The sequence below is a fragment of the Schistocerca serialis genome, chromosome 3, assembly GCF_023864345.2.
Source record: "Schistocerca serialis cubense isolate TAMUIC-IGC-003099 chromosome 3, iqSchSeri2.2, whole genome shotgun sequence".
NCBI lineage: Eukaryota > Metazoa > Arthropoda > Insecta > Orthoptera > Acrididae > Schistocerca > Schistocerca serialis.
The window spans coordinates 238699981-238725666 of NC_064640.1; the positions used below are offsets into that span (position 1 = coordinate 238699981).

At 37.4% G+C, this 25686-nt stretch overlaps 1 protein-coding gene across 3 annotated transcripts in view; it reads left to right on the forward strand.

The window, feature by feature from the left end:
- LOC126469986 (extended synaptotagmin-2-B) overlaps positions 1 to 25686 on the forward strand; it is a 182197-nt gene that overhangs the window by 74959 nt on the left and 81552 nt on the right. The window contains exon 9 of one of the 3 annotated variants that reach the window (XM_050097432.1): positions 15656 to 15741. The exons of the other annotated variants lie outside the window; for them this stretch is intronic. Within the exon in view, the coding sequence (XP_049953389.1) occupies positions 15656 to 15741 (86 nt within the window). The remainder of the gene's footprint in view (positions 1 to 15655; positions 15742 to 25686) is intronic. 3 annotated transcript variants of the gene reach the window in all.

Consider the following 25686-nt stretch of genomic DNA (forward strand, 5'->3'; position numbering starts at 1 on the left):
AAGAGGCATTTTCAGTTGGAAAATGGCAGATAGAAATTTACACTGTTTATCCAAGTAGGTATGTCATGTTTTGAAATTATTACTGTTGTTGATAATGTGTTATGCTTTTGCCCTCAATTTTAGTTTCACCTTGTCGTGTATTTATATGAAGAATATCGTGCAATGCATCATGATGTTGCAGTGAAGCTGAACTTATCATGTAGCTCTTAAAATTGCAAAAGCAGTATATTCTTTCATTGATGGAGAATCTGTGAAAAAATGCTTTGTGACTGCTGCAACAATTCAAAATACGTCCTCTTTCAAGGAGATTGATTTGCAGATACAGTAAAGAAATGGCAAACAATGTGGAAGCACAGCTAAAATGTGAGGAAAACAAATCTTTTCTGCCCCCCCTCTTTTAGTAGCATCAGTTCTTTTGTCCAAAGCCAACTTGCCTTATTTCTGTACATATGGTTCTCGGGCAAGACGTCGGATGTCATAGTGAAAACTCCACAATATTTCGTCAGCGCAACTGGCCAACATCATCAGGTGCGACGAACACACAGTGTGTTCGTCGCACCTGAAGATGTCAGCCAGTTGTGCTGACGAAATATTGTGGAGTTTTCACTATGACATCCGACATCTCGCCCAAGAACCATATATACAACATGTCCGTCGGGAAAGCCTCGAGCAACACTGCCTTATTTCTGATTGGTGATGACACTGAGTTGAACAAGATGGGACAATTCTTTGATTTGGTCCCAGTGCATGGCACAATTACAACTGATGACAGATTTTCGTAATTAGAAAACTTGATCGTCAAATATGACTCCTGTTAAAAAACTTTCATCAATTGCAATGGATCAAGCTCCTGCAGTCATTGGTCGCAAGTCTGCTGTCGTCGCTTTGCTGAAAATTTTTAACAAGTCAGTATCCAACAGGAAATACCAGCAATCCACTGTGTTCTGTATCACATTAATCTGCTGGCAAAATGTCCAAAATTAATGGCATCATGGACGTAGTTGAAAAATGCAGTTGATATACTCACGCTGCATGATTTGGGGCAACCACAGTTCACATCTTTTCTGGCAGAGCTCTGCTATGAATATGGCAATGTGCCTTATTTTTGTAAATAGTGTGGATAAAGTATACATGTTTTTTTCCATGTACGTAAAGATGCGGTGGAATTCAAGGGTATCAAATGGAAAGCTAGTAAAATAGTTCGATGACTCATAGTAGTTATTAGATCTTACCTACCTTTACAATTTACCTGACCAAGCATCTGAATGTTTTGAGCACAGCAGTCAAACATAAACTAATTAACCAAAGTATTTGAAATTGTTTCATGGTTCTAGAGAAAATTACTGATGCGAGTAAAGCAACTTTGAAAAAGTTTGTGTGTCACCACCCCTACCCCTACCATCATCATCTTTATCATCAGGTCAAGGAGAAAATCAGCACAGTAACAAATCCTTCGAAATGTTTGCTTAAGGTTCTGAGAGAGCTTGTTGACAATACATCTACTGATTTAAATTGTTTTGAATATGATTTTAAAATCCTTACAACTCCTTTTGCAATGAAAATTGAGAAGATGCCTCCTGATTTCTCTTTGAGCTCATAGGCTTAGTCTGATTGTATATGAGAGAGAAGTTTCTCACTTTAGAAAATTTGTGAATCTTGTACAAAGATTTTCCTTATCAGTAGCTCCATCCATTGTTTAAAATAGCATCTCAAATCTGCTGTATGATTGGAATCACTGATTTGCTTCAAACCTTTCTCTTTTTTTTTTCAATAATTAACTTAGTCAATACTTACTACAACGAAATAATAGTTAGGAATGGTCTGACTGATGTTCATCTTATTGGTTCAAATGGCTCCGAGCACCATGGGACTCAACATCCTAGGTCACAAGTCCCCCTTCATCTTATTGGAGCGGTCCCTTCAGTGACCAGTAGTTTCACTTCAAACATAGAGATGTTACCAAAAAAAGAGAAAGAAAAGGAAGAAGTCACAAGTATTAGCCTTACAGTGAACTTCACACTTCTGCATAAAATTAGAAATATGTTAATAGACATTTAGCAAACAACTTGTGTTCTTTGCTTACTATGTTGTGTATGTATTATATTTGAGACTATGAAATTAAAAATGTGTTAAAACATTTTGAAACTGAGTAGACTCAAACTACTTGCCTAAATGGGTAAGTGTTTCTCGCCTGCAACAAGCAGGACAGCTGCAATCACTGGAAATTTTCTCATGTTGACAAGCTACATGTACATTGTGCTCTCATGGCATCCTATCTGCCTATAGTGCCCATAAGCCACCAGGTGGGCAACTCTCCATACCCATCTCTGATCTGGATATTCTGCAAATCTTAATCATCTGTCTTACTGGCATTAATGGTTTGGCTACATTGTAATGTTCCATAATTTTTTTGTAGACTACTTGGCACAAATGGCTTTATTGACTCCCTTCTTTTCACAGTGCCACTTAAAAATCAGATCTCCATCAACAGAAACTAACAAACAAGATTTAATCAGGCTGGAAAATTAAGAATGACATTTATTCAAAATCCAGCATACTGTATACCATTTTAATCTATTATTCATATTAAAGATGTTACTGTTTATAACTAAAGGAGTCTTGCTGTCAATTCTTTTGGTATGTGTGAGGAGTGGTCAAAGGTTTGTATGACTAATGGGAGTGCATCACAAAAATCCTGAGAAACTTGAATTGGCAAACACTTGAAGATAGATGTAAATTATCTTGTGAAACTTACTTACGAATCTTAAAGAACCAGTATTAATGGAAGAATCTAGAAACAAATCACTGCCATAGAGGCCGTGAAGACAAGGTGAGACTACTTACAGTGCACATAGATGCAGGGGTCCTTCTCAGAGGAATCAACTGTTCAGTATTTTTCGTCATACAGTATATGCAGTTTCTTTAGCATTGTTGGCATTCAGTAAACCTAATATCTAAATTGGACCTCATTATATTTTCTTCGTTGTGTGGAAAGAATAGGCATTGCTGCCATCTCTCATGCAGTGTGGCATCTCTTCAGCTATGTGTCGTACTTTGTCAGTAGAAACAGAGTCCATATTTTTAACTGAAGTTCAAAGACAAGTAGTTCACAGTGCTGCTGTGTTAATGACAGTCTTTTTCTTCTTCTTCTTCTCTCTCTCTCTCTCTCTCTCTCTCTTGCGCACACACACACACACACACACACACACACACACACACAGAACTTGAAAATGCAGTATCATTTTTTTAATCCTTGAACACCTACTTGAGGTTTTTGACTGTACAAGGTTTAATCTCATGATTTAGTTCACATGGTTCCTCAAAAGATTAATCGAATGAAATCCAGTATAAAAACATAATGAGGGTCAAAAGTAAAATGTTACATTACCAGTAATTTTATTGACAAATGAGATGGTTAGGTATGAGAAAATATTGTGTAAATGATAATGTGACAGGTAATGCAAGATTCGTAAAACAGTAGTTTGCTAATATTAGTACCTAACAATTATCTAATGTTTAAATTGAATATTGACTTTTTTCATAAGTCTGAGGTTTATGTGTAAATTTAGAATGACCGTTTACCGCACAAGGAACTGATGCCCTAGATGTTATGTCAAACCAAAATACCCTATTTCCTGTTAACTTCTTTGTAGTAAAATCTGTGGACTTCATGTTTCCCAAACTCTTACATTAAAAAATTGTACAGAAAATGACGTACTTAGGAGAGGTATTCAGTGCAATGTATCAATTAAAATGCATATTTTTTAATATAAAAGTATGGATAGGAAAACCACTGAATACAGCTCTTTAGTACTGACAGACACGTAAATCAGTATGGCATCTACCTGGCTTGTTTCTTTCATCCAGTCCTACCTTGGGCTACGCTACTGATCAGGCCACCACCACAAACTTCATTTTGCAAAATGTAAAACAGATCTGGAGTGAATATTGTGTAATGTTTTAGAATAAATAATTTATTTTTCAATGTTAATGAGACACTCATGAGGCCATGAACAGTGTTGTGCTAACCATGGAACATAACAACTTAATGCTCTGTAAGAATAAAGTTCATCCAGAGATACACACTGACTTGCGACTCATAAAATAGACTTTATAATTCTTCATCTCCTGCCCTCTAGCCGCCCCACCCCCCACCCTCTTTGTTACTAGTGCTAATGGCACAGTTTTAAAAAATATAGAACTGTTAAATAATTGTAGAATAGTTGTGATTGGTTGAAATAAAAGTGCCATGCACCCTGAACACATTTATTATTCAACTTATAGGTATGATCTTATCCAACAGATGTTGCCCTCATTGCCACCAAACACAAAATAATCACTCCTCTCTCTTGCATCCCCTTACTACACCCATCGTATGATGTCACATCCTGCAGCTGTCAGAGGGTGTGTTCACTACACCATATGTAATAAAATTTGTTTTTAATAATATAGAAATACATTATTATATTTTAGCAGAGATGTTCACAGACTGCAGTGACAGATGGTGGTTAGAGAATAAGTTTGTCCTTCAGGTGATGGTAAAGTTCCAACAGTTAAAGTGTACATTTTCAAATAGTAGGTTGCGTGGATCCAATGTGCTAAGAGCTACATTTATTTATTTAAACTCATCTGATTAGGACCATCAGGCCCTCTCTTACATCAGACCACGGTTTCACATATACAGTGTCTATTACATCACAGTTATGTAAGAAAATAAATTTCAATATGACAACTAGTATTAAAATGATCAGAGTGTCTGAAATCGTGGTGTGAGTAAATTATACTGTCTATGAACTAACAAAGTTAATACTGACAACACTAGTACTACTACACTGCAGCCACTAATAATAACAGTAATAATAATAATAATAATAATAACGATGATGATGATGATGATGATAGTGGCAGATATAAGAAGAATTTATAGGTGTACAGAATAGATGTTTCTTGTATAGCAAGTTCTGGAAAAAGGAAATTCAAGGAGACTACATCAGCTAAGAATATTGGAAAATGAGGAGATCAGGTTGGGAAGAGGCACGTACAAGGGTAATGAGTGTGTACAGGGGCAATGGTAATATTATTGTTATTTTAGTAGATATGTCATTACCTGTCTTCTGAAACTGGAGGTGTTACTTAGTTCTGTAATATAATGTGGGAGGTTGTTCCAAAATTTGGTTCCTGCTACTGAGAAGAACTTTAAGAAGACAGCTGATCAGTGGACTGGGACAGAAAGGATTTTGCTCTGATGGGGACAGGTGTTTCTGCCATGTTGTTCAGATGAGCTTTAAGGTCGAGGAAAGATACAAGGGATTCTGTTCATTGGTAAGACTGTGCAAAAGATGGGGTATGAAAATATCTGCACTTCGCTGCACACAGCCAGAATAGCTGTGCGTAGATGGTGAAATGTGATCAAAGAGTCAAACATCACATATATAATAAACACAGGTATTCATAACCAGTTCTTGGTGCCATGAACTTTGCTGAGAAGGGCCTTGCAGGATAACATTGCTGTAATCAATAATTGGAAGTGTTTGTGTAAGTTTTGTTTTCAGATCAAGAGGGAAGAGCTTTTTATATTTTTGTAGGGCAAGGAGAGATGCTGATGCCTTCCTGCACTTTACAGTTACATGCTCAGTCCAATTTAAATTTTCATCTGTTATTATTCCTAGACTCTTTGCTGAATGAGAGAAGTTGATAGTTGTCCCATTTAGGGTTAAAGATGGTGGGGATTCCTGATATTTCAGGCTAACGAGTCTAGAATGACCAACCAGTACCACTTGAGTTTTAATTGGTTACCCATTTTGATAGTGCACACAGGATGGTATTGAGAGTCTCGGTAGCTGTCTTCAGGTGTGTAGGTTTCGCACTTATATTAATATACAACTGGAGGTAATCAGCGTACATGTGACATTTGCAGTAGGACAAGACCAATGACACATCATTTATGTATTGAATTGGTGCACAATATTAACAACTGACCAACACTGGGGTAAGTTGTCGATTCCGTGACTGTAGAAACCACGTGGTTTTGAGGTGAAGAACTTGGCAAGCCATGTTCAGACCACATTTTCGTCCGGAAAGGTAGTTGCTTGAAGGTTTTTGTTAGAGAACGGAAAAGGTGAAAATTTGAGGGCACAAGATCAGGTGAGTGAGGTGGTTGCAGAATGAATTCCTAACCCAACTCCTGTTTAATGTTTTTTGCTCAGTCTAGCAGGATGTGGGTGGCTGTTAGGTATTATCATAGAGAAGCGTCACTTCATGCAGCCTTACTGGTTGTCATTCTAGGATTGTTTCCGCAAGATGCCTCAGCTGTTAAGAATAAATGTCAATAGTGAAGCAATTCGTTGCGTACCACACCATCGCTGTTCCCCCAGATGCATAACATTATCTTTTGTGGATGCACGCAAGTCTTTGTACATGGAAATGCTGCTGTGTTTGGGCTCACCCATTCTTCTCTTTTCCTTACTTTAGCATAAAGACTCGCATTTCTTGTCACCAGTAACGATACAGGATAAGAATGGTTGAAGTTCATGAGCCAGTTGATGACGAACAAGCAGAGATGCACATATGGCGACCTGCTGGTTTTACTGATTTTGGCTTTGAGCATGTCGTGCATGTACACCCAATTTTTGAACCATCCCCATTATTGCATGGAAATGTCACAAGATTGTGAAATGACTACAGTTCATTACATTTGCCAGTTCTTGAAAACACTGATGTGGGTCATTGTGGATTAATGTGCGTGAATGATCTTCATCAAACCCCAAAAGTCTTCCTGAATGTGGAGAGTCACTGATGTCATTTTCTTGCCATGCTGTGTCCAATGGCATCATCCCCATAGACGGCACTAATGTTTCTTGCTGTCACTCGGACAGAAGAATATGTCAGAAGTGTTCTGATTTCTCCACTTGGCACTCCATTTTCTAGACCCACAGTTCCACTCACTATCTCCAAATGACAATATGTAACTCCAATAGCAACAGTGAACTACAGATTTAAAAAATGACAGTCAGTAAGTAAACTCATAACAAATGGAATAGCAACATGCAAAACAGCAATGCTGTGAATTTACGCCCCAACCTAATACATTGAAAAGTGTGTAGGACCTAATACCATACCCAGGGGGCTGCCTGATACTGCCTGCCTCCATTGTGACTTTATGATGCAGGACATGATACAGTGCTGGTGAAACGTCAGGTGTGAGCGAAATCATTGCACTGCACTTGATAAGTAATTTTGGGCTGCTAAGTTTGACGAGTAAAATGTCATAGTAGACAGTGTCAATGGCTTTGCTGAAATCTAGGAAAAACATAATAGTTGCCTCTTGTGGATCCATTGCAAGCTTCAGGTCGTCTGTTACCTTTATTAAGGCATATGTTGTGATGTGATGTTTACTTAAGCCTGATTGGTATTTGTGTAGTAGGTTGTTTGTACTTCGTTAGCTTGTTCTGGACTGTATATTTTAAGGCTTTGGACAATGCAGGAAGAATGTCATTGGTCAGTAGCCAGAGGGTGATGTAGCAACATTCATTTTAGGTAATGACTTAACTAGTCCCTGTTTCCAGACCTCAGGGAAAACAATTGTAACTAAGGAGTGGTTGAAGATATCTGTTTATAGTGGGCAGTAATGGGTCAGTAATAAGCTTCATCGTTAGGACTGTGACGCCGTCATGTCCAATAGATGCTGATGGCTTTTTTGACTGTTTTGCAAGTAACATGCTTTAGATAGAATCTTTCGTGGCTACAGTCATTTACCCCCATGAAGTAATTAATGAGTCTGTTTCATTTGCGGTTCAGTTTTGGTTATAGGTAATGTGAAGTACCAGTTCAGTTCATCACATCACCTGGTACGACAGGATTGGCTGCAGCCTTTACTGTGGCTGTACAAAGACAACACAGGTTTTTCCATTCGATAATTGGTCTGTTTCTGCTGTCGGCTAATGTAAGGGCATTCCTGAGTTTTTCATTTTGTGCAGCTTGATTGACTCTGTTCCACTTCTGCTCATAAGTAATATGATTTTCACATGTGGGGCACTGCTGTTTGTATGTCCAATGTGCAGCCTCTCTGAGATTGACGAGGTGTTTTAGTTCTTCAGTTAGCGAATGTGCAGGTTTCCTTCTTACTTTTCTGGTCTTAAAGGGGGGCATGTTTGTCATATATTTGAATAAGTTTGTTAGTAAACCCATGAAATGTTTTGTTTATGTCTGAGAAAGGAATACAAGACATCCACCAAGTTATTTTTTTGTGCCTCAGTTGCAAGTTCAGATAAACTAATGTGTACAAAGTCTCAGTATGTAGTCAGTTGCGGTTTCTTTCTGGGACCTTCTTGCAAGTATGCCATGGAAAATTATGTCGTGGGCAGACATTCCAGGTACAGATATTTTAGAAGGATGAATTACTCTGGTTGGGGATTTCATTGCAAATATATCTGATAGTGTGACAACTGTTCATATGGTGGGTAGGAGCAAGATCAAGTAGGCAACATATTTGAAGAAAAAAAAAAAAAGCATCCACTTAAATTTTATGCTAGATGGACTATTGTCTAGAAAATTTGTATTAGTGTCACATTATATGCTCGTACGTCAATTTGAGACTTGAAAGAGCAGTTTTGAAGCAGGCAAACTTGCCTACTTCAGGAGGTTTATAGAGGACATGTATCAAGCACTTTCTGTTAAGGGATTTGATCTGTATGAAGATATATTACACTTCTTTATCTTCATTATTGTTGGATGTGTGTAGCACAGAAAGTGACAAAATCAGAGCATATGTACACCCCTACTCCACCCTCTTGTCAGTTACATCTGTTGTGTCTTAAAAAGATATAGCCATCTAGATTTACTGAACTTGTGGGAATACTGGGATTGAGTCAGGTCTCCGACAGATGTATTTCATGGATGTTTATCTCATGAAATATATGACAGTACTCATCAAGGTGAGCTGTCAGAGATTGGACGTTGGCATGTGCAATGTGCATTTGGGCGCAAAGTTTGCAAGGATACCATTAATGGACATTGGCGACACTGGATCAGTAAGGTGAGGAAACAATGCATTCTGGAGCAGCGCTCTTAGGAGGTAAGGGAGCAGGGTTCGTGGAACTGTAGAGTGGCAGGTATCTTCAAGGAGAAGGAAGGAATTGTTTTCAAGGCCAGCCAGTCATTCAACAGCTGACTGGAGACAGGAGAAGGAATTTACTAAACAGAACTACAATAATCTGTGGTCAACAGTACTGGCAGCAATATAAACAGAATAAAATCAATGTGTATTATGAAACCTTCTAATTATTAGTAACAACTGTAATGTGATGATAAATAGCTAAATAAAAATAGAAGCAAGGCAGTAAATTATTTGTCTGAATAAGTGCCCTGCGAGAATATTCAAGTAATAATGAAAACAACATATTATATTGGTATTGAAAGTATGAGAGTTGAACAGAATATTTATAACTGGTGTTAAAATAGTTTTATGTTATTATCATTTGTTTGTTTATGTTTACTTTTAACGAAAGTATTGTAAAAAATAAATTGTTCGTTACAAAATAGTCACAGAAATAAACACACAAACTAGAGGCAGCAAGAGTTTACACCCTTGTAGCTCCTAAAGCACAGGCATTTAAGTTCAACACATTGCAGGCTAATCTTTTCCCATTTTTGGTCTTCACCATTATTCACTCTTCATTTGTACACACATTTTGTAGCCCAAATCTAGAGTTCACACTGTTCAAAATCTTTAGTCTTTCAGAAGTGAGATCTCATGTATTGTCAGACCTGACTTTGCAAGTTTCTTCTTCGCTCTGAAAATTCCAGTTCTTTTCCTGTACAATGCAAACTTCAGTATTATCGGTCTAGGTTTTGGAGATCTTTGCAGCTTACACCCTACTGAATGAATTATGTCTTTGTCATTCAGTGTCATTTGCAGACATAGCTTCTCTTGGGCAGGACTGAGCCATAATTCGTTACTATTCTATCTGTTGATTTTCAGGAATCCTGAACAGTCCGAACTCATAGCATCTCTGGTTTGTTCAAGCTTGTCATATTTCACAACCAGCTTCTTTTCAAACAGTCATTTCCTATCCTCAGTTTCTTTCGGAGATCTTGCTCACTTTCATCTCAAGAGTTTCCTGTATTTTGCCCATCACTGCTACAGTGGCAGCATCAGTGATCGTCTGTGCAATGAGCCTGGGTGTGTCTAGTGCTATGGCTGATGATATGATTATGTTTATTGCCCATACACTGATGTACAAAAGCGTTACCATTTGTATCTATATTCAGCCACATCATAATCATCTTGCTGTGCGAAGGTGAGTATTTCTTAGTCGAGTTTGCATGTAATTATGGACATGTAATTGGTGAATGGTGTAACCATCAAGCATATGATAGAATTTCTTTGTAGAAGCATAAGCCACACACAGGTCTTAGGAGACAGCTATTGACTGAATGATACCAAGGGATGCCATTGTTCTTTCATCTGTTGTTGACATGCAGCATCTATTGTGGTTGCAGACACATCAGTCATCAAAGCGAGTGCTGCTTAGAGAACAGGGTGTATTAAATGTGTGACCTCTGTGCTAGCTGTGTTCACATTGTTAAAGGCAATGTCTGGTTTGGTGGCCCATTGTAATTTCTCTTGGTTTCAGTGAATCTGCTAAGAAGTCTTTCAGTGGAGCAACCAGAATTATATGGTTGCATATGAAGTGACAGTACTAGTTAGCAAGGCTGAGAAACGGTAGCAACTTATGAGCTGTTGAGGCTGCAGAAAGTTGTTAATGGCTTCCATTCCTACCTGTAGCAGTCAAATTCTTGGGTGTTGATGTAATCCATCAGTTGAGCTTTGTGAACTACAAACACCTACTTTGATGAGCCAAAGTTGATTAATCTGTCAACACAATTGGATAAAATTGTTAGACGTATTGTTGAAGAATTCACTGAGCAAACTGATTGGTTGCCTATGGACTATTTCACCTGTTGTAGCATTATGATCTTGATGATAGTGTGGAGACCGGGTAGGGCAAATGGTTCAAATGGCTCTGAGCACTATGGGACTTAACTTCTAAGGTCATCAGTCCCCTAGAACTTAGAACTACTTAAACCTAACTAACCTAAGGACATCACACACATCCATGCCCGAGGCAGGATTCGAACCTGTGACCGTAGCGGCCCCAGGTAGGGCAGTGGGTAGCATTTCTGTCAAACTCTACAATTTGTGGCACCTTAGACACACTTTTAATTAGTGGTGTAAATGTTAGACTAAACCATTTGATGCTAACTGCTTAGCTGTATGTTCAAATCACGCTGGGATCACAGAAATGTTGTATTTTGATTTAAATACTCTACTTGACCCAACATTAAAAGAACTCTCACAATGCTGAGCCAAACAAGGAACACACACAGACAACAACTTAATGACGTATAAGAATAAGGAAGCATCCAGAGATATACTTTGACTTTAGCTCACAATGAGATTAAAATAAACATTGTTAGTTCTCTGTTGTACCATCAGAAATACAGTTTCGTAATGTCACATACCCCTCCTGTAAGTAGCTGATGGGAGCAAACCAAGCGAGCACCATACAGATTTACGTGTTTGCAAAGTTTACCTGCCATATTTGGCAGCTTTCATTTTTATACACGCATACTATAAAAATATGCAGTTCAATTTATTACTATTGTTAAATGAGGTTTCCTCAGTACTAAGGTTCTTTGTTCAACATAACAGTAGCTCAGAAAGTTTAACGTATTAGTGCACAAGTATTCAACACTGTCCCTTCAAGATGTTCTTCCATGTATTTCAATCGTGTGTATCCTCATCTTCTGCACCGTGTCTTCTCATTATCAACTGTATATTTTGGAGCCAGGTAGTCATAGGTCATCCTCTTCTCCTTCTTTCATTTTCTTCCATTGTTCTTATATGTGCCATACCACTGCATCCTTCTATCCAGCAAGTCACATGCACCTTGTTTCAGTTACGTTCTCTTAACGCTACATTGTTCCTTACTTTTTGTTCTGATCAAATTCTTGCTGATCTCCAGAAGTACCCACTGCTAATACTGTCAGTTTATTGACATATTTCTTGTTTGTTGTCCTTACAAGATTACATTCTATAATATCAACTTGAATATGATTCTTTTAGTTCTGTTAATCACAGTCACTCTTCATAAAAATGAGCTTAGGGTCCCAGTGACCTTCTGACTATTAATAATTCCTTTATTAAATTCAACATTTAATTTTATCTCTTTTTTTTTTCTAAAGTAGATCCCAGGTAGCTAAAATTATTGATCTGCACTGCATCATAAATATTTCCAAAATGTATTGTTTTTTGTATGATTTGGTGTGCTAAAAGGTTGGGAATTGTAACATTGGTGGATAAAACTTGCACCTCTGTTGCAAGTTAAAATAATTCAGCGATGGATTTATTATTGTGAGAAAAGTAATTTTTGGTGATGAGACTGTGAAGCTTTGGAAAAACATAAAAAAGCTTCAGACAGAGATTAGGGAAACATTGGAATGTACCGGGCTGTAAATTTACTGAGCTGCTCTTAACAGCGTACCCATACCTGAGGTCTGGCCTACAAGTGGAGGAGGAAATTTCACCACAAATAGCTCTCTGAGAACACTTGCTGTTAGTCAATGTCCATTACATGTTCTGCTTTCTTCAGACTGCTACTGAATTATTGTGTCTTGTCCGTCTGGCTTTACTGGATCCAAGTTCAGTTTGTGAAAATTTTTTTTTTTTTTCCTAGAGGGTGGGGTCAACTGCCCTTACTAGATTCTCACAGTGTGCACTCTAGGCTACAGCATCAGACTAGGCTGCCAACTCTCATGGTCACAGATCAATGCAAGTCTGTGTCCACAACCCTTGGTTCTTGTTTCAACCCTAGGGTGATAATGATGATCTCTGTTAATGAGACATGGCAGAGAGTCTGTTATGTATACATAGTGGCAGTTCTCTGTAGTGTAGATACTCTGAAGGGGTACAATCCCTTCAGAATGTAATAGAAGTACTACTTTCCTTGCCAACTGAAAAATATTTACATTGTCAAAGACCTGCTGTTGTGTGGAATGTAGTTTACCTCCCATTTTCGAATATAGACACTGAGAAACTGTTTTGGCCATAAAATAAAACAAATAAATTGTCCTTAGTGATACAATATCTGTTTTAATCTACATTGCTTTGAAAAATGCACAAGATGTTGTAATTCATTACTGTATTTAGCACTAATGATGTGAAGGAAAAGCCTAAATGTTAAGCTTAAAGAAAAGTGCTTTCAACAAAATTGGTTTTAGCTAAACGATGATTACAAGATTTGCAACTCTTTCATGGTGTTAGCCAAGTGCACTTATTACCAATAGCAGGAGATAAGTTACTTTCTGGTGCCTTAATATTAAATGTTAAATGGAATTGTTAAGCCTAAGCTTGAAATTGGGAAAGCATTACTGTTTTATGTGTGCTTATAACATACTAGTTGTTCCTGTCTCTGGTGACCTAGTGATCTAAAGGACATTAAACCCTTACCTGCCTTCATTTTGCTACTTTCTCACATTTTCATTTGCTCTGTAACTATGATTCTTTGTCCACCAAGTTATGGGCACAATGATCCTGTCAGTTTCAATAGAGAACAAACCAATCAACAACAGTCCTGAGAAATTCAAACAGTAGCCCACTGAAAGTCTGTTTCATGGGCTTATTATACCTCTAGAGAACATAACTCAAATTCAGTGCTAGAGTCCATTTCTAAACCTGGAATTCTGTATATCTAGGCATTTATGGTCCAAGTTTGATCTTCATGAAGAAGAGGGATAATTAAATAAAAAGCCTAATACATTAAAATTATTCAGTACTGTTATGATTGATCTGTAGTAAATCTTGATTCTTCATGTGCTTTCCACAAATACCACCAAGATATTTGTTTTGTACTTCTGCTTTTAGTTAAAAATATGCAAGTATAAAACTAAACGAAACAGAATGCTGCATGTACTAAAAAAAAGAAAAATACTTACTGCATGCTGCAAGTATTGGCCATCATTTTGACTATCACTGTGTTGGAAAACTTAATTAAAATGTATTTTTTAATATTGTGTTAGAAAACATAAATAGGGAGAAATATACCAGGTACTTGCGAATCAGGTAAACAGGAACTGTTGGTATCGGCCAAACTTAAATGTACAGAAGTTGATTATTATAATTTCAAGCTTTTGTATTCAGTGATTTTTTTTGTCAGGAGCTAAAAGAAAGGTAAGACAAATATAAATATGTAACAAAGCAATGGATTGAGTTGAGTTGTTTGAGTTGAATTGCTAGCAGAGAGGTCTGGGTTACCTTAAGAAACTTTCACCCCCTTCATTTTCTCACATACAGTACCCTATCCCTCCCTCCCCCCCCCCCCCCCCCCTCCCGCTCTCTCTCTCTCTCTCTCTCTCTCTCTCTCTCTCTCTCTCTCTCTCTCTCTCTCTCCCATCCCCAGGACCTATTTTGGAAGCACAATATTTTACATTTCCACAATGTCAGAGCCAATTTCTGGGTATAACTAAGAAAATTTCCTTTAAAAGCTTGGATAAGGTGAATAGAATTTGTTAGATAATTAAATTATTTTATGATTTATGGCTAGGGTGTTGTGGGCAGCAGTTTCTTGGGTACTCTCTAAGAGAGTAAGGACTTTCAAAATTGAAATAGTAATTTATTTCATAATCTCTTAAGTAAACTCACCAATACTTTCCCAAAACAATTCACTGAAGGGAAGACAGCCACACACATTTATTTCCAGTTGTAGTTTGAACCCAAAATTTAATTTGATATCTTTTCGTGTGTGACTCACTTTGCTTGTTTGAAAACTAGATATCATTGCATGCAGACCAAACTACTTCAGTCTTTATCTGTAATGAGTGTCATGCAGTTAATAACCTACAGTGAGCTGTTTTAGCTTTGTTGTTATCAAATTAATTTAAAAATAGGTTTAATGTTGGTGGTCCTTGTCAAGTGCTTTGTAGTAAGTGATTCATATTTTGTAGTACATGCTCCCCTCAGTGAAGACTGCCATTAATACTGAAACTAAAAAACCACATTTTCAGAGCCGATGTAAATTTTCATAGTTTAGATTTTATATGCATATATTTTACTCCATTTTGTTTGATAGCTGCCCTTTATTGTGCAAATTATGCAATTTAGTAGATTAGGAATGCTTTATTGTCTGAAGTAAGAGTTTAATGCACTAAGATTTGTCAGTTAGAATGGGATTAACTTGGTTGTAAATCGCAGCAGATAATATTACTATTCATGTGCTCACTATACTATGCTTAAGAGTACAAGGTGACACAGTCTATATTCTTTATAGATGTTTTGAAGAGGCATCTAACTCTATTTTAACTGCCCTTAGATTCAGTTTAAATAGTTGTTACAAATAATCCTCTAATATCCCAAATTTTGTATAAACACAGCTGTCATGTCCCCGAAACTGCAATTTCACATTTAATTTCCTGAAACATGCATGAACTGTTCTAAAACTCTTCATTGTATTTAAAGTATGTCATCATCCCAAAGATTAGGTGGTTTTTAGCATATGAGGTTAATGAATACTTTTTGTTTTTGCTTTATGAGTATACTGCATATTTACTGTGTGTGGCATTACTGCTTTGATGTTTGTGAGCCTGCTTGCACCCCCAGAGCATCGTGTTTGACTCACGCAGCCAAGAGCTTCTGTTGCGTCTGATGGATTATGATGACTCTTCAGCGGATGAAAGTCTTGGCAGGTGAGAATCCAGCATATTTCACCTACCCACATTTCAGCATGATCTTTAATGAGGCAAATAAATATGTAATGTGTGACATAAAACTGGGTGTTTTCAAACACGTTGATCTGTGTTAACCAAATCTTCGTTCTCATATTTGCTGTAAATTTGGGACTGGGTTATAGTAACAAAGTAAAGACAGGAGCATCTCCATGGTCATACATGAAAGATGAATGAACTTAATGTTTCTAGAGAAAGGCCTCATTCCACACATGGAATTAAAGAATTGAATGTAGAACTTGTCCAGGATGCAGGATCAGCATTGTGACAAGTGAGATTCCTGTATACAATTTTTATCTGAATAGTTAACCAGGTTGGTGCTTATTATGCTCATTTTTTTCATGATGGAGATTAGGATCTGTCAGTAGCTAATGAATTTTGATGACAGGCATTCGTTGTTTCAGAAATGTGTATGTTAACTATATTATCTTATTTGTACATTAAATAAGCCCAAAATAAAATTTTATTTGCAATTAGAGGATAATGTACAGTCTGATTGTAATCTGTTCTTGATAACACATGTGCAACATTCTAAAATGATGAATGTATGGAAGATAGAAAGAATATTTTGTGCCCATCACAGTTGACTGTAAGCATACTGAACAATCTGAATGAAAAGTTAGTCAGTATATTAAGAATATTACGTGAAAAAGTTTCCGTTTCAAATTAGGCTGCTGTTGATTATTTTTTATAAAAAGCTTAATGATACCTTAAAATAATAATGATATCACAGCACCATCATTTGTGGGTGAAAATATAAAAAGTGCAGGATCCTGTAATGTAACATATTGCAGATTGATTTCTTTTATAAAGTACACACTTTTAGCACATTCTGTTACTAATGGTGACTGTATATTTGCTTATGAAAAGTTCCCAGATAAGTTGCAGTTGTGAACCAGATGTATTTGTGAGCCATCACTTGAGACTAAGGAAATGAAATGGACTTCTGAATCTCAAGTAATGTGCTGAACATGCTTAAATGGGCACATAACTAAATTCACAGGTTGCAGGTGGTGGCAGTAATTGTCATTAAAAAGTTTACCACTAGGATCCAGGTACATTGCTATAGGATCGTACTACCTGCATGTGTTTGCTAAGTCAGAATTTTAACCATTCCTGAAAATAAAACAAAATTAGTTCTTTTGTGTGTGATTTCATTGGAGATGGCTAGACAAATTCATATCTTTTTAACTGAAGTTCTTGCTACATTATTTCAGAACACTTCCATGTAGCTGCGTGAGGTTCCCACTGACACCCAGTTTTGTGTGTTACTAACAATATGCACTGAGATTATTTCAGTGTACTATTTTTAATCATGTAAATGTGATATTATTTTTCTTATTTCTTTTGTTCAGACCCTGCAACAGTACCTCATCTCTTAATTACTTTTCCAAGACCAAACTTGCAACCAATGGCTGTTCCCATGTGGCCCCGTAACGCAGGTACATGCTCTTGGCATCTGTAATTTCCTCCAAGAGCCCATGTAAATCAACATTTCACTCAGTATATCCTCCTTAGTCACATTCATGACTCATTTTTTACCTTCAAATTGGTAGCAGGTTGCTAAAGTCATTAATAAATTGTGGTTTTTCGCTTATTAAATGGACAGTGGCAGATGCAAAATCTCAAATAAGCAAGTGCCATAAACTTATGTACTGTAACTATGGTTTTGCTCAGAGAAATTAATCAGCATCCAGTTCTACATAGTCCATAAAAATAATTTCACTGACAAAGAAATGTAATGCGTATTCCCGTTTACAAAACAAATTTTGCTCCCAACATGGTACAAACTAATAATTGGCTACCTTGTGTCCCTTGCTCCCAATTATGTATACACTTCTACAGTGTTACTTTATGGTAAGTTGTTTGCTGCAGCTGTAGGGGTCGGTCTCTCTCTCTCTCTCTCTCTCTCTCTCTCTCTCTCTCTCTCTCTCTCTCTCTCTCCTGTTCCACAACACAGTATGTTTTAATAAGATTACTAGAAATAATGTAGAATTAGCATTGTATACTTTTTAACCATTTAATTATCACAATAGGTCACATTATTATAAGTTAAGTGTGATAATGCAGTTGTACTAATTATGACTTATTTATTGGGAAATGTGGTATCTGAGGAAAAGTTTGTCTTTAAAAAGATCCTCCAGTTGTTGTTATTTTCATACATTTCCACTCAAAGTAGCACTTCAGAAAGTCTTTAGACATAGCAATGTTTATTGGTCATAATACATGTACTATCATTTAATGAGTGAAAGCTGCACATAAATAAGCATGCTTATGAAGTTATATTTATGAAGATAACTACAAGTGCATTTCAGATTGTCCATCAGACAGTATTTTGTACATTGTTATTCATGGAAATGAGCCTTTTGAAATGTACAAATTAGGATCATGAAATGTACTCATCTGAACATCTATTTAGAAAAAAATTAATTTGCTGGATTTCAGAGGCACACAGCAATGTTATACCCTTCAAATATCAGTTACTGGTGAAGTCAAAGCTGTACTGCATATTAAATGTTCATATAGTTCTTTGGCTGTGAATGTCGGATGTTCTGGATAACATCCTTATAAGGAACTGCAAGTTAGTTCTGTATTTATTTCACATTTCATTGTTGGGGTGCCTACTACATCGCCAACAAAGCGAATTATCGCACTCACTTTCAGTTGGAGAACCACTACTTTCTCCTGCTGCTATTTAGTTTTAAATGCACACAGTGACATATCAAACAATATGAACTGAGTAAAGTACAGTGATCACAACACTGGATACATATTCAGCAGAAACAGTTCCATATTCTCATGTACCATGATTTAAATGGCAAGATGTTCCTTCAAAAAGGCTATGGATGATTTGCTTTTCCATCTTTGTCTAAATGAGCTAGTATTTTTTCTCTTGTCTTCAATGCTGGCAGCAGTCTGTAACATTCCTAACTTCTAACAGACAGTGTTAAATAATGCTTAGTGCATGTTTGTAGGTTTAACTAAAAAAGAAAACAACTATTTACCACATAGAGATTAGTGTCTGCACATGTGATTGTAGCTAGTAATTGGAAGTGACTATGTGTAGTAACCATAGATCTCCTCCTTTTTAGTGAGGTGGACCGAGGTTTTCACATGTCTAACTGGTACATCTGATGATTTTTCTTAGCACTTTGTGAATGTCAGTGCTTGTGGCTAGTTTTGTATTTGTGGTAATCTAGTTGTACGACATCTCAATTATTTCAATGTCTAGAATTTGTCGGATTGTTGTAATGTGCTCTATGTTAAGAAACCTGAAGTGACAGGTGAAAATTCATAGACTCAGAAGCTTATCTTTCACTGCATCTTGTCTCTACAGAATCGTACAGTCCACACTAAATTGCACGTAAGAGCCTTTGGTTCAACTGTTAAATTTTAAGGGGATGGTTCCTTCTGTGAAGTCATGGCCAATTTCCTGCTCCATCCTTGTCCAATGTGAGCTTGTGTCCTGTTTCTAATGACCTCAACAGCAGTGGGACACTACACCCTAAACTACATTCCTTTCTTTTTGTTAAATTTGATTACCACAACACTGTTATCACAGGTGGTAACCTATCAGATATTTAGTAAGTACAGTTTCACAGATAACACCTAAGAAGCCTACAGCTGCAGTTCTTCTATGTGACATCATACATACCCTTTGATAACAGATTGACAGTTATTACCTAGTTTTATAAGGTGTATTCAAAAAGAAATGAGCCAGAGGCATAATTACAGAAACCAGTACCTGTATGTTAGTAGTATTGACCCTGGCTGTTGAGACACTTGTCCCACTGTGACACAAGGCAGTGAATGGCTGTCTCATAAAATTCCTGGGGATGCAATGTTAACCAGTTCCGCATGTACAGCTGGACATTGTCGTCCGACGTGAAACGCATCATCCGACGTGAATCGTTTGCCCCTCAGAGCCATTTTAAGGGGACCAAGACGGCCCCCTTCTGATTCACTTCCTGCAGCACAGGTCAACAGTGAATGCCCAGCATTACTTGCTAACCTTGACCACCCTTCGCCAAGTGAACTAATTGAAACTACCAGGCAATCTCACTCGTGGGGTCATTCTGCTCCACGACAATGCAAAGCCTCATACGGCCAACACAGTGGCAGCACTCCTGCAGAAATTCAAATGGGATGTTCTCAGCCACCCTCCATTCAGTCCGGACCTCTCTCCCTGTGATTACGTCATTATTGGACCCCTTAAAAAAGGCTCTGAGCAGCAAATGATTCACCTCGGATGACAATGTCCAGCTGTACTTGTGGAACTGGTTAACAACGCCGCCCCGAGAATTTTATGAGACAGCCTTTCACAGCTTTGTGTCACAGTGGGACAAGTGTCTCAACAGCCAGAGTCAATACTTCTAACGTACACCTTATATATTGTTAGTTCCAGTTTCATTTGTAGATGATGTGTACACCTCAAAATGTTATTTTTGCAGCTTATACAAAGTGTGGAAATTTTGTAAATTTATATTGATTAAAACATTGTAAAACAACATGGTATAGAAACCTAATATGAATATCAGCTATTTGAACACATGTAAAAATTATAGGTAAGTTTTGAAATTAAATTATTGTAAATGGGGAGGGTACCATATAGAATTAAACTATTATTACAACTGTGGTGCAGTGAAACTAAAGAATGCCTTCAGTATTTATTTATCTTGTACTCTTGTAGCATCTGACAACTGTTTACAGAAGCAGCATGCACTAAATAAACTGGGCGCTGTGTGTGTTCTTTTCCTGCAGCGTAGTATTTCTTATATGCTCATAAAGTTATATTGGTTAGAAATGGGATAGATAGTGTCTGAGTGTAGTGGAAAGCAAGAGAGAGCAAAGGAAATTTTAAGAGTAAAATACTGTAGTAGAAGAAGATAAAGAAATGGGTTTAATTGGCAACTCAGTGTGGTTTTAAAGCATAAAAAGAAATTAAAAGCTAAGTTTTCCATGAAGTAGCTCTATAAATGAAAAAGGTGCTGTGTGACAGTATTGCTAAGAAATTCACTTCTGTGATATACGATGTGCAAACTGGTTTGTTACAAGTTAGCATTAGAGCATGATCAGCTTCAGTGGTTTTTATTTCCCACTAATTTTCTTTTGTCATTCATCTTTCCAACTACTTTCTCTCCAATATTGCATGTGATTGTGTATCTTACAACAGTCTGTTTTTCTACTTTGTGTGTTATTTCACCCAGAGAATGGTGCTTCTTGTTGTTCAGGTGGTCCAGTTCTTTTCACAGTCTGCAGTGGAACTTTCTTTTGTTTTAACTGCAGTGCCTTTTATATCTTTGGCACTTTCCAGCAAATTCTACTAACATCTTTATTCTATTCACTAACATTGTTGGGGACACACATATGATTGTGTTGCATAAAGCTGCTCTCAGAAGATGTAACAGCTTAAAATTGATGTTGTCTTTACATGAATGTCTTTCATTATGACGTATAGAAATAACCATTAAATAAATATAATTCTTGTCCAATTTTAGAAGTGTAAGTTTTGAATTCTTGGACTTTGTTCTTTTTGTAATGGTGTTACTGAATGGAATGTTATGGTATATGCATTGTAGATAGCTGTGATTTGTATTGATTATGTAAAAAGCTATTGTTAATAAGGAAAAAAATGAAATCATAAATTATGTGACTGCACAATAATTATTGATTTTATGCATTATTACAGTTGCTTCATATATTTATTCTGTAATTTTTATAATTGTTGCCATTTCAGTTGACAATTGATATAGTCCATTGACTTTTGAAATGTGTTGGGTGTTATCTATTTAACACTTCAACCATTTTCGGATTTATAAAAGTATATTTTGCATATATTGTACTGTCATCTCTCCTGCAGTAAATATGTAGTAACATTCGAAAAGGGCTTTTTCTGTTTAAAGCATGCAAGGTGAACTTAAATCTCCCTCTCCGTGTGTGTGTGTGTGTGTGTGTGTGTGTGTGTGTGTGTGTGTGTGTGTGTGTGTGTGTGTGTGTGCGCGCGCACGCAGGGGGGGGAGCACACACACGCATATGCATGTGTTGTTAATATGACTAGAGTGTACTAGGCTCATTCATAATTACTAAAAGATGCTAAATTTACTGTTCATACTGTGTGATGTTTAAAAAAAAAAATTGAAACATAGCTCCACTAGGAAAGGTCCTCTTTCAGGTGGGAATATGTCCTTGCATTCCTCTGAACTAAATGAGAACTTACTGCATCAGTTGTGAGGGGATATGACAGACAGTTTAATGTGAAGTACAAACAACTTTGCCTTTGAACATGCGAGTGGAAAATCAGTTTAATAGGCCGAAAAATGTTTGACTCAGACTTCAAAAATTTTGATTAGGACACACTCACTATGTTTGAGATATCACCCAATGCTATGCATAGCCTCCAAAATAAATTGATGCAACCAAAACTATTTAAAGGATTTATACCATATTTTTCATGCACTTGTGTTGCTCTGTTAACTCATAGAAATAACCAGACCTATAGTTTTAGTATTTAGCCAACTTGGTATTATCATATTTGATACCTTTTCTTTATTTTGTTGTGTAAAGAAATAAGGGTTATTATAATCAAGAAGACGAAAAATGTAATCATCCCATCACTATCACTACTTTATATGCAAATTAATATTTCCAAAATTATACTTGCGGTTATTAATAATTTCATATCTGTATTGAGTCAGTACAATCAGTATCCAAACTCCAAGTTTTCTGCTGCTTCCAAAACACTGCTTGGATTTTAATTGTTATATTGCATCATTATGCAAAATATCATGTTGCCCATGGCACCTATGTTTTTTTACAACATGGGCTTTATTCGTTTGAATTTGCTTGGTGCAGGTGAAGTAGTAAACTGCACAAGAAGAATATTGCAGGTGTAATATCTTAACTTTTGCAATGATTTGTTACAACCATGCTTGAACTGGGAGGCATATATATTTGAGAACAACTTCTTTTAAATCTGTATAGTGTATATACAGCATACATTATGAGTGACAAGTTAAACCAGTTTTAACTTGTAACATATAATCACATATTATGTATTTTACAAAAGGTTAACCTAAACCTAACTGTATGAACATACAGTAATATCGTGACAAACATTCAGTGTGGTGCTAGGATTAGTAACTTGATCTAAATGTAGAAGAAAATTAAGAGAAGTTTTCCTTCATGTAAAAAGTTCAATGTTAAGAATCACCATTAAGTTTCAATGCACATTGCACTATAAGATCTGGAACAATAGTCAAAATTTTCTCTTTTTCTATGTTGAAGCTATGTTAAGTGTCAGACGAGTGAAGAATACCATTTTTGTTTTAGTGGGGTACTAACTAAGTGTTAGGAAAACAAGCACAGATAATATTTTGTCATTATTCCTGAAAGAAAGAAAGGGAGGGAACATTATACGAGGGGTGGTCAAAAAGTTTCTAGCCTAGGATAGTTACCATAATGAGATTTTCACTCTGCAGCGGAGTGTGCGCTGATATGAAACTTCCTGGCAGATCAAAACTGTGTGCCCGACCGAGACTCAAACTCGGGACCTTTGCCTTTCGCGGGCAAGTGCTCTACCATCTGAGCTACTGAAGCTGTGGCTAAGCCATGTCTCCGCAGTATCCTTTCTTTCAGGAGTGCTAGTTCTGCAAAGTTCGCAGGAGAGCTTCTGTAAAGTTTGGAAGGTAGGAGATGAGATACTGGCAGAAGTAAAGCTGGGAGGACCGGGTGTGAGTCATGCTTCAGTAGCTCAGATGGTAGAGCACTTGCCTGCAAAAGGCAAAGGTCCCGAGTTCGAGTCTCGGTCAGGCACACAGTTTTAATCTGCCAGGGTTTCAGTTACCATAATGTCTCTTACAAACAGCACCACCTACTTTTATGGTGCCCCTTTGTGGGTATGCAAGTCAAATTTGATGGCTCCAGCTTTGTTAGTTTTACTGCTAGGATGTGTTGTACACCATAGTGTAAGCAAAATGCCGAATATCAAGGGAATTGAGAACCGTGCTGCCATTGAATGCCTTCATTTGAAGGGAATGATGCTGAAGGAAATTGCGGAGAACATGCGGAATGCACTTAAGGACAGTGCTCCGTCTCGTGCAACAGGGAAAAACTGGGTGTCTGACTTCAAACGTAGAAGAACGAGTGTGGAAGATGTGCTAAGGAGTGGAAGGCCTGTCATTGTTGCCACTGATGAAACAGTGACTGTAATCCACGATACGATTGTGCAGGATCATCAAACAATGTTGCAGCACATTGAAAGCACATTTGGAATCTCCTATGGGTGTCCTCTTGACATTGTTGTGGATATTTTGGGAATGTGGAAAGTTTCATCTCGGTGGGTCCCAAAAAGACTTGAATGAAGATCAGAGACAAGAGTGTGTACAGTGTTGTGAAGAAATTGTCCGTCAATTTGAAGTGGATGAAAATGGTTTTCTTGAAAGTTATGTGAGACTGGACAAAATGTGGGTTCACCACTTCGATCCTGAGACAAAACAACAGTCACAACAATGGAAATATCTTTCATCCCCTACCCCCAAAAAAATTTCCAGGGGCAAATATCATCTGGTAAGGTGATGGCATTGGTCTTCTGGGATGCAGAAAGGGTAACTATCAGTGCATCATACTATTGCACCCTCCTGCACCGTTTGAGAGAAGAGATAAAGAAAAAAGGCGCAGAAAATTGGCACATGGAGTTCTTTCGCATCAGGACAGTGCACTGGTGCGCAAAGCCCTCACAATACTGGAAACCACGTGACTGCAGGTTTGAATTGCTACATGATCTGCTGTATTCTCCAGATTTGGCTCCATCAGACTTTTTTCTTTTCCCAAACCTAAAAGAAAGAGAGATCTCAAAGGATGACGATTTGACAATGATGATGCAGTGATTGATGCTGTGAACACTTGGTTGGACTTGAAATCGAAGACCTGCAGAAATTATCCGAGCATGCCCGCAAGTGTATTAGTGCACACAGGTATTATATTGAAAAATAAATTGGTCTTACAAAATTTCTGGCATTCTTTATTTATTAGGCTAGAAATTTTTCGACCTCCCCTCGTATGTAATTGAATTTGCTGTTGTTTTAACTGTAAGGTATCACTTTTTCAACATATATGAATCAGACTTCTCAAAATGTGTAGTAAGAAACAAGTAGCTCTACTATAACAACAGTTATGTTCCAGAGGCATAAGGGACACAGCCATTATCACACCCACATTTGTCTAAACTATCATTGCGCCCCCCCCTCCCCCCCCCCCCCCCCCCCCCCCCCCACCCTCCTCCTCCCTCTGCATCGCTTCAGGATTCTACCAGTAAATCGCAATCTAGAGTTTGCCTTGCCCTTTACTTGTGTAATCTGATCATTCCATTCGAGATCATTTCGAATAGTCACACCTAGATACTTGACGGACATTACAGCTTCCAAAGACTGGGTATTTATTTTGTACTCATACATTAATGGGGATTTTTGCCTTGTTATACGCAGTAGATTACACTTACTAATATTGAGAGATAACTGCCAGTCATTACATCACACATTTATTTTCTGCAAATCCTCATTGATTTGTTCACAACTTTCATGTGATACTACTTTCTTGTAGACTACAGCATCATTGCCAAACAGTCTAATGCCGCTGTCAGTACCATCAACCACATCATTTATGTAAATCATAAAAAGCAGCGGACCTATTACACTGCCCAAGGGCACACCTGAAGTTACGCTTGTTTCTGTTAAAGCCACCCCGTTCAGGGCGACATACTGCTCCCTGTCTGTTAGAAAACTAACTATCCAACAGCATATGTCATTGGAAAGGCCGTAAGTGCGCACTTTTTGGAGCAAGTGACTGTGCAGAACTGAGTCAAGCGCCTTTCGAAAGTCGAGAAATATGGCATCAACCTGGGAGCCGGTT